General features: G+C 50.0%; 1 protein-coding gene across 1 annotated transcript; it reads left to right on the top strand.

Annotated features, from left to right (window-relative positions):
- Positions 1-3,651: 3,651 nt before the first annotated feature.
- GJA5 (gap junction protein, alpha 5, 40kDa) lies at positions 3,652-4,758 on the top strand. The gene has a single exon (XM_010155969.1). It carries the CDS (start codon positions 3,652-3,654, stop codon positions 4,756-4,758), a length of 1,107 nt encoding a protein of 368 aa, XP_010154271.1.
- The last annotated feature ends 5,641 nt before the right edge of the window (positions 4,759-10,399 follow it).

Here is a 10,399-nt window from a genome sequence, read left to right as displayed (position 1 = left end):
GTGCCATCCCCGCCGGTGTATTTTTATCGTGGAATTTGGCAGTCACAAGGCAGCCCAGAGCTAGGCGGACTCTGCGCCTGGCCTGCGATGCGATAGTTAGTTCTCCCCAGCTTTAGTAGCGTTCCAGGTGACGATTAAGCCTAGACGGCCACGTCGCTGGGTTTGTGCCAGGCTGTGCTGGTCTTTGTCACATACGCGTTTCCCAGTGCCAAGATCCCATGACTGCTCGCAGCTTCTTTGTTGATCCAGCAGGAAGCTGTCAGCCAAAAGCGTGGCCAGGCAGGGGCACAGCCCACAACTCTCTGCTGTCAGACAGTCTGCTATCAGGTGCTGAGACCCCCCGAAGATGCCCAGAGGTGCTTTTCGCTGAGTCATGCCAGAGGGAGATGGGATTTGTTCGGCTGAGTCCAAACTAGGAATATAAAAGGCCACAAGATGCTCACACGCTGAGAGGTCAAAGCATGCGGGAACAACAGTAGTCTGGGAATGAGGAAAGGGAACTATACGGAAAATTCCCAAGAATAGTAAAGCCTGAGGAGAAAGACTACGTCAGAGGTAGTCCTGCATAGCCAAGAACAGCTGTCATGAGGTGACAGCAACCTTTCTTTGCTTGCTGGCAGCAGAGAGCTAGATGCTTTCTTCGGTTCTAGGAGGCCTAGGGCTGGCACTGCAAGAGTAGCTCACTAACACCTGAAAACATCTAAGCCAAACCCACTGCACAAGAGAAGGAGGGAAACCCCTTCCCTTGGTTTCTAAAACTCATTCTCCCGAGGCCACCTACCTCCTTGCCGCAGCCACCTCAGTTCCCTGTGGGGCTGTAGCAGGATAACCAGGAGGCACTCGGCTCTTTGGGCAGCCTCTCCTTTAAAGAGCCTGTGCAGGGGAGCAGCCAGCAGGGAAACAGCCCTATTATTTAGCCTAAGCTTCACGGCTGCCAGCCTTGGATCATTCTGATTTACTTCCCCTTGGAAAATTTTTGTGTATGTGAGACAGGTAAGTTACTTCTCACATCCATTACCATTTTTTATTTCTGGACTCCCCTTGCACTTACAATCCCTTTGTGTTCTGCACACGTTGATTTTTACAATTCACAAGTGTCTGGATATAGTAGCTTTTCCTGGGAAAAACAAGCCACAGTGAAACCCTAAACTACCTGCACATGGTAGAACCAGTGGGAAGAGGTGCTCAGTCTGTGACTGCACACACACAGGTCAGGAAGGAAAATTCATCCTTGGCACAGTCAGGGAGAACTGTGTTTATTTTTACCCTAACAAGCAAGGTGAATCAAGAATAGACAGCTGTCAGCTAGCAACAGCAGGAGCAAGAGGGGCACCTGCAAACACCACCAACTCACCTGGAAAAATGAGAAGACCCGCCGTTGTTCATGCTGTCTTGGAAGGAATATTCCACACGTACAGTCGTGCTACACCACACTGACCTTGGATGCACCTGTATGGTGAACTGTAGGTAGCTGGTTGCCTCGTCTGTACTCCGGGGAAGAAAAAAAAAGTTAAAAATCCTGGCTTCAGTGCAACTGTTTGTAAATCTCACCACTGATTTATCTACCCATATTTAACCCCTGGTGCACACAGAATGAAGCCAAACGCTGCTTTCTCCAGGATGCTGTAACTGCACCAAAGGCATTTCAGAAGATAAGACAGACCCTTGGATTTGCCAGTTTTTATCAAGTCAGAAAGACTAGCTGATTTTCTGTGTTATTGCTCCTCCAGCCCTGGGCTGGCAGCAGATGAAAGCTTCTGCATCACAGCAAGCAGCCACCAGGCTCTACACCGCAGTGTGCCTGCCAGAGCAGGAAAGAGCCAAAGCCCATCCTTTGCTGCTCAGTACAGCCCTTCTCCCTCCTCACACAGCTTTTGACAGGCAGTGGGGCAGCAAGCGTTCACCGCCCCGTCTCCTTACCCGGGAAATCCTCACCTTTCCACAGGGCAGCCCTCAGCAGCACCAGGAGATAAGGATTCGATTTCTGATTTTTGTCCCACCCACCCTTGCAGCTGGACACCACACACGAACAAGCCATGGCATAAATCAAATCATGGCGTGCGCTGCTGCGTTCCGTCGTGTCACGTACATGACCAGCGAAGGTGGTACTGTACCCCCAACAGGCCTGCCTCTCTGTTCTCTAGCTTTTGCTCACAGGAAGCCTACACAATATTGCTGCAGTAAATTTTCAGCATTTAACAGTGTCTACTCTCCACAGACATTCTTTGCACAGTAAAAATAATTGGCTCTTAAAGACAAGACAAGGGACAATAAAGAAGGAGAGTTAACAATTCAGTCCCTACAGCTTTGGGATTTACCTTGGCTAGTGCTTTTAATATTTCATTATGATGATTATTAAGTTTTTCATTTATTTCTAAAAGGATATTTTCAGAAAGAGTGACTGTGGGAGAACATTATCTCCAGGGTAATACTGCACACTCTATAGCACCTAGCCCTTAACTCAGGCACAAGGGAGAGCTTTGCAGTGCCCTGGGAAGGTAAGGATGGTGGGTATAACGGGATCAAATGATCGCACAAGCACACTTGCAAAAGATGGATTAAACCCATTGTTCTCTTTTTAGCCATGAGGTTAAGTGACTTGGCCAGAAACAGTCTGTCAGAGTCAGAAATAAAACTGAAGCAGGCTCTCCTACCTCTTCACGTTGCAATTTTGCTACCAACTCACCAAACTTTTCCTCTCATCCTCACCTGCCAAACAGCGGTTCCCAGGAGATACAGGTCGCTGGCAGGCTTTTCAGAGGAGGCTTTTTCTTTCATCTGTGTCATTTGAACTGTGAATTTTGTCTCAGAACTTAAGAAAAGAGGAGAGAGCAAATTTAGATTTTGTACCAGTTCCCTCTCAGAGAGGTATGACAGGGGGGAGGCAGATTAAGTTTACAGGACTGGCACAGCTCCCCAAAGTTTTTATGCTCCCAAAAACATTTGTAACTCGTAAACAAAACACTTGGAACTGGCAGCACTGTAAAACCAAAGCAAAACCTATGGGCAAGGGGCAGGTGGGCACCAGGAAGGTTTCCTCCGCATTCCTTCCAGTGGTGGCACCGAGCTCAGCAGTGAAACCCAGAACCGTGTCAGCACAGGTGTTACACACATACGACACATGAAAGTGCCAAGGCAGTGCTCAGGACAAGCTGCAGACTCCACTCTTACCTCCCAGGGGATCAGCCCATTAAGGATTCCCCAGAGCGCAGTTTGCAGACCGATTAATATTGCTTGAACTACACAGGCCGCAGAGGATGCAATATGCAGACCACAGTGAAAGGACTTTCTGAACCAAGAAAAAATCTGGCTCGCCCTCCAAGTTTTGGCAGCCCATTTAAAAGGTTGTAGTTGGATTATACCAAAAAGATCACTTTTTCTTTCAGTAGCTGAGTTAAAAAAAAAACCTCAAAAAACCAAACCCAACACCAGTGTTTTCAGTGGATGTGAAACAAAGTTTTCAGCAAACCAGACCTCATTCATGTCGGGCCAAATTAAAACATTTCCTTTGACACACAACAAATCATTCCGCTCCATGCATTCCCAGCTGGGCACTTCCTAACCCTCCTTAGAACCACTCTCTTCTGTTTTCTCCCACAGGGGCTGTGTTCTTCTCCCTTCAAGACTTCTCACCCTTCCCGGTGAGCAGAAATGGGAGACTGGAGTTTCCTGGGAGAGTTCCTCGAGGAGGTCCACAAACACTCCACAGTGGTGGGGAAGGTCTGGTTGACCGTGCTCTTCATCTTCCGGATGCTGGTGCTGGGTACAGCAGCCGAGTCCTCCTGGGGGGACGAGCAGTCGGACTTCATGTGCGACACCCAGCAGCCTGGCTGCGAGAACGTCTGCTACGACAAGGCCTTCCCCATCTCCCACGTCCGCTTTTGGGTGCTCCAGATCATCTTTGTCTCCACCCCGTCCCTGGTGTACATGGGCCATGCGATGCACACAGTGCGCATGGAGGAGAAGAGGAAGATGAAGGAGGCAGAATTAGAAGCGCAGGAGATGAAAAACAGCGGCGACACTTACTACCAGCAGAAGTGCCCTGTGGCAGAGAAGGCCGAGCTATCTTGCTGGGATGAATCGGGAGGCAAAATCATACTCAGGGGCAGTCTGCTGAACACCTACGTCTACAGCATTTTGATCCGCACTGCCATGGAAGTGGCCTTCATTGTGGGACAGTACGTCTTGTATGGGATCTTCCTGGAGACCCTGTATATCTGCCAGCGGGCACCTTGCCCCCACCCCGTCAACTGCTACGTTTCCCGTCCCACAGAGAAGAACGTGTTCATCGTCTTCATGCTGGCCGTGGCAGTGCTCTCCCTGTTCCTCAGTCTGGCTGAGTTGTACCACCTGGGCTGGAAAAAAGCCAAGGAGAGGTGCTCCCGGTACAAGCCCAGTCCCAGCACAGCCCCCGGCAGATTGGAGTCTGCCCCACAAGTAGAAAGAGCCCAGATGTACACTCCTCCGCCAGATTTTAACCAGTGCTTGTCAAGTCCCAGTGGGAAGTTCATCAGCCCCTTCAGCAACAAGGTGGCCTCCCAGCAGAACACTGCCAACTTCGCCACCGAGAGGGTCCATGGCCAGGAGGATGCCGCCGGTGAAGGGCCCTTCATTAAGTCCAGCTACGGGGAGAGTACAGAGGTGGCCAACGAGTGCGCGGCACCGGCCTTCCCCGAGAACTACTTCAATGAGAAACGCCGGCTCAGCAAGACCAGCCGTGCCAGCAGCAAGGCGAGGTCGGATGATTTGTCTGTGTGACCTGTCTCCAGGAGGGATGAGGAGAAGGAGCAGTCTCAGCGCTTAGTGAAACTTCTGCAAAGTGGACGCCGGACTCTTGCCACTAACCTCTCTCTGTTTTAACGCCCTCTTGCTCCTTTCCGTCGAACGTCATCAGTATATTGCAGACAGCACCTCTCACGGCTTAAGGCTGGGGCAGTCACCGGGAGACACGCACTGAAGAGAGGCACCAACCTTCAGATGTGAAGCTTTCTGCCCTGTTTTCATCATGGGACCCACAGGGACTGGAGACTCCCCATCCTTACCTGGCAGAGCACAGGACAGAGATTACTGAGGCTGCCCAGCAAGTATCCACTGCCAGCCTGTACTCAACAGACTGACTGGATCCCAATCCCCTCGCGTCTTCCTTGGCGTCCGTTCAACGTTTGCTACATCAGCTTGGCAATTACACTGAGCTGCAGCTTCTCTCACCCGCAGGGAGCAGAAACACGCCGGCAGGCTTGCTGAAAGAAAGACTTTCTCATCTGCTTTGTTCTCCCTCTTTCCAACCCTCCCTTTCTCTACCTGAGCCCAGACATTTTATACCAGTTTACCTATACAATAAATCCTACTTGAATTTTTTGACACTGTGTATGTAACTTCCCCGTAGATAAGGATGTCAGTGGTCCCACACACACAGCTCCCTCAAGTCTAACGTTGGAATCCCTTCCTTCCTCATTCCTAAGCCAGCGCAGCAGACTGGCCCTGGGATATCACTTAGATGACCAGCTGATGAAGACTAGGGAATTTTCCCAGGATACTTATGTCATCAATTCTAAGCAAGACACCCATTATCAGAAATAGAGATGCTCCTGTGAGAACAAATATCCTACTGGTAAAAAGGGAGGAATTACCGTGCCGAATCAGAGTGATTTTTCCCCTTTTTAAAGTCATCTTTCCAGCTACATGAACGCTGCTGGAAGGGCGCTGCCAGCTGCCAACTTGAGAGAAAAAACACCCTCTGTTCCCCTGCAGAAGAGGTACGGCCTGCGTCTTCTCTCACTAACCTACCAAAACACTTCAGCATCTTTTGCAAAGAGCAAGAGTCTTCTCCATGTCCTGCACATCCTTCAGCTCTTGGCTGCCCTCTCAAGCCTGCCAGCCTGTGCAAGCCAAGATACTTGTCCTCACAGCAAGCCCCCGTTCTGCCATCAGGTCATCTCCACTCCATCCCTAGCGCGTACAGCATAAGAAACCACCCATGGACCAGCTCTTCCCACCACTGTATCCTCTCAGAGCAGCCTTTGGGGCCCGACACCACACAGTGAGTCTGGGGGTGAGGTCTGTGGGCAGCTCTCACTCCAGACATATTTTGTCAGTGCGGAGCTGACATCCTCCTTTTAGAGAGAATTGCTAAACAGAGCAAAGCTGCTCCCTGTCGTGGACCCTGTGCTGCCCTTTCAAGACACCGGCCACAGCTTCCCAACACTGGACTGCATGAGCGAATGGCCTGGGAACAGCTTATGAGGCGACTGAGCCATTCCCTCTCTTAGGGCCACTGAAAGGGATGGTGAATCCCTGCTCCTGATACGTAGTTAGCTTTGGTACAGTTCCCTGTACATATATACTCACACACAAAGGGGAGGGGAAACCAGTATTTTTTTTGTTTGTAAGGTGTTTTATATATGTATGTGTATTTTTTAATCCTGAAAAGACCTGTGTGCTCTCCTTAACATGAGATTTTAGTCAATTGTGCCTAGGTTTCTCCTAATAAAGTTCTAACTCCATCCCTCCTTCTTGATGTTTCTCCTCTCACGTGGCTGAGAATGAGCTGCTGGCATCAGTCAGGCTGCCCGCCAGCCTCTGCTGTTCAGAGATCATAAAACTTCCCATCACCCAGTGTGGCAGGGATGAGGGGAGGGCTCGGCCAGGGGGATAAATAATAAACATTGGGAAATGATTGATTGACTGGCTAACAGAAACCCCCTCCAGCTCCCTGGCCTGCCTCTGCCTTACACCAAGGAATACTGGGAAGGGCTGGCCAGAGAGCAGAGCTTCCGTCCTCTTGTGATGGAAACACTCCCTCCGTGCACCCCCCAGTGTGGCAGGGATGAGGGGAGGGCTCGGCCAGGGGGATAAATAATAAACATTGGGAAATGATTGATTGACTGGCTAACAGAAACCCCCTCCAGCTCCCTGGCCTGCCTCTGCCTTACACCAAGGAATACTGGGAAGGGCTGGCCAGAGAGCAGAGCTTCCGTCCTCTTGTGATGGAAACACTCCCTCCGTGCACCCCCCAGCACCCAGAGCGGCCACCTCTAAGAGGGTAGCAATACCTGCCCCCTCAGCATCTGATCGCTCGTCCATGCGGTAACAGGGCCTTGAAAGGCTTTTTGAGAGGCAAGGTCTTGAGAGACATTGAGACTCCACTGCTAACCATCTCTGCAAAGGGTTCCTGTGGGTACCCAGATCTCTTAAGATGTACTTGCCCTGCCCAAAAAATATTCCCAGCTGATGCATCTCCTATGAACTTAATCCCTTGCTCCCACTCTCCCACTTTGACAGGCTCCTTCTTTCTGCCTTTGGACACCCCTGTCCACCCAGAGGAAGTGCTATTCCTTCCTCTCCCCACACGATCTCCCATCCCCTGGGATTCTGCAGGCTGGGAAACCAGAGACCGCTACAAGCACTGGGTCCCAGAAAGGAGCCTGAGGGGGGACATAAAGAATGAAAACAGATTTTGATGAGGACACCAGGACAAGGACCTTGAACTGCGTCAGAAACTGCATGGGCTGTTTAAGATCAAAGGAACCTTGGCTTGGGGATTTTCAGCCCAGAAAGGAAGATGTCACCTGAGCAGCCACAGAGGCAGCAAGGAGGCAGGATTAGTCCCACAGACCTGGGGTTTTAACTGGCGTGTGCTCAGCCCTGGGTACACCTGACCCTTAGGGTGCCATGTTGCCGGGAGAGTTATGTATTGAGTAAGCCAGGAGCTTATCAAAGCATATGTGCAGTAGGTCACTCCCCTTGGAAGGCTTGGCTGTCTAGTGACACTGATGCTTCATTGGGCCACTCAAGCACTAACCCAGGCCTTATTTCATAACCTATTCTTGGTTTATAAGCAGCAATAACCTAAATTTTAAAAACCTCTGTGCTACGGGCACTCAGAAGGATAGCATCTCTGCTGGAGAGCAAGGTATAGCTGAAAAATGAGGAGGAGGATCTCCCCTGTACCATCTCAGACCTCTGTGAGATCCAAGCATCTTCACAGGTGGGGTTTTGGTGATCTTTGAGCCCACAGGAGTACAACCATCCCAGCTCTCCATCTCCCAGCCTAGGGAATACACACATCAAAGCAGATAATCTCCCTCCACCACTCATTTCTTAATGCCTCCCTGGCTCTGTCTTCTAGGTATAACAAGTGGGGAATATTTGATGGATGGATGTTTGCACTGGCTGACAGACCATAAACTTGCGAGTCGGAGCCCACTGCCAAGGCCAGCCAGACTATCACACCACGGGAGGAGCACATTTACTTCAGCCAGCGAGCAGCCAGGCTGGCCTGTCGTTTCAGACAGATTTTGGATTTGTTGCTTTGTACCAGATGGATGGATGGACAACCTTACAGTTGTGACCTAAATCAGCATTTTATATTGAATTCAGCCCTCGGATAGGCACTCAGTCTTTACATGGCAGCATTGCAAAGACAATGCTCTGAGGGGGGAAGAAGAAAAGGTGAAAACTTTTCATTTTGCTCTCGTCCCTCTTTTCTCCAGTCTAACGTGCTGGGGTCCGCTCAGCCTCTGTGAATTCTCCAGTAAGAGCTGGAATGAACAATTAACAGAAATAGCATCCCCAGTCATCCCCTTCATCAGCACACTTCATTTCAGCTTCGCCTCCTCTAACTGGTGTCCGAAGGAGCCAGAAGTCAGCTCCAATCCTCAGCCTTGTGCTGACCAGCTGCTGAGCCTAAGATAGGACAGGGAAATGTGCGTTTCACCAAGCTCCTGAAACAGAAATACTTAATTCTATAAAAGGAAAAGCTATATATAAAAATACATAGAATGCCAAAACTAACAGAGTGATGAATTGAGACGAGGTCATGCCCGTAGTGCCGCTCCTCTCCCCAAACAGCACAGTGGGACAGCTGAGTGGGCTGAGGGACAAATGGGGGAGAAATCAAGAGAAATACCTAAAAGTAATGGCTGATCTAGAGCCCGTCAGTCGAGCAAGGTGTTTCCTCTCTCAGAATGTGCAAGAAAGGCCACACTTAAGCATGATCAAAGCTGATAACGTTTAAGACTTAAAAGGGAATGGGTAAAAAGATGATGGACTACACAATCTCCCCTCAAACACTTCTCCACAAAACATCACTGAGGAATTAGGAAGATCCCAAACCCAAAGAATAAAAGCAGTGCATGTTCATAGGACAGGAATATGCTCGACTGGAGTGCAAGTGGCCAAAGAATGAAGAATGCAGAAATTCACAACTCAAAAGGTCAGCACCGCGTAGCAGAGGGCCCGGCCAGCAGCAATGCCAAGCACTCCGGACCACCAGCACCAACAGGAGCCATGGAGCAGCAGCTTTCCTGACGACGCCTCCCAGGAAGCCTAAGGCAGGCACAAGGAGAACCGCTGTCCCCAGGGGAGCCCCCTCTGCCACCTCTGCTCCCGTGGAGGCTCTCAGCAGCAGTGCAGTCTGGCCAAAATGATGCCCGGGGCTTCATAAGGCTGGGCTCAGCGGGAGAATCGAGGTACAGACAGCACACCATCTCTCTCATTCTGGGCCCAGGAGTAGCTGGTACCCAATTTTCTACTCATCCAAGCAAGGAAGAATGACCTTAAGAACTGGCAAGAAGCTGAGAGGCAGCTGAAGGTATATACTGTCACTGTTTCAATCATAGCCCACTACTGCTTTTCTCTGCTCCATAAAGCTCCCAGGTAAGTCCCATGCTTTTCTTTGACCTGGTGAACCATCACCAAGTGCATAAAAATCAGAAATTTCCCAGCGGCAAAAAATGATGACAGAGAAGGGCAGGAGTGTCTTTAGAAATAGCATTTAAATAAATAAATAACCAGCCCAACCAAACAACAAACCCAGATAGCCCTGTTCAGAGTGATAATATCTACCTGGAAGTTCTCAAAGAGGAAAGAAAAAAAGAAAGAGGAGGGGAACCAATACCTGGGTGATGTGGGATGTGGAGCCCTGTACTGAGTCTGTCTCACATTCAGTTCTCAAAGAGTTGATGGGGCTACGAGGAGCCCCCAGCTGGGACTGACACTGGTTTGCAGTATAAACACCAGGATAGGAACTGGTCAGCTTTTGCCTCTAGCAGTAGGTGAGACCTCAGCCTCTTCTCTCTTTCCCCAGGGAGACCTCTAACTGTCCCAAGGAATTTTCCCCCCCACAAGGGATTACAGGAGGGATCCTGTACAGGGCTGATGATGGTTTTTGCACCCATATGCCAATAAAGCGCAACATTTCAGTGATGAGGTTACCAGCTGCAGCAGAGGTGTGGATGGACTGGGAATGAGGATGGAGTGGCATCTTCTCAGGATACACTTTTAAGGGGGAAAAACTGTGACTGAAGTACAGAATTAATAGCTTTTTGCTTTTGCCTCAAGTGTTTGTTGCTTACATGGTCTAGACTATTAACGACCTCTCCGGGGACCACATAAATTA

This window comes from Eurypyga helias, unplaced genomic scaffold, assembly GCF_000690775.1.
Source record: "Eurypyga helias isolate BGI_N326 unplaced genomic scaffold, ASM69077v1 scaffold46077, whole genome shotgun sequence".
Taxonomy (NCBI): domain Eukaryota; kingdom Metazoa; phylum Chordata; class Aves; order Eurypygiformes; family Eurypygidae; genus Eurypyga; species Eurypyga helias.
Note: the sequence above shows the minus strand (reverse complement) of the source record. Positions and strands in the feature narration are given on the sequence as shown.

Excerpts from the sequence above, each read along its gene's own strand:
- GJA5 (XM_010155969.1), top strand. The coding sequence starts at position 3,652 with ATGGGAGACTGGAGTTTCCTGGGAGAGTTCCTCGAGGAGGTCCACAAA.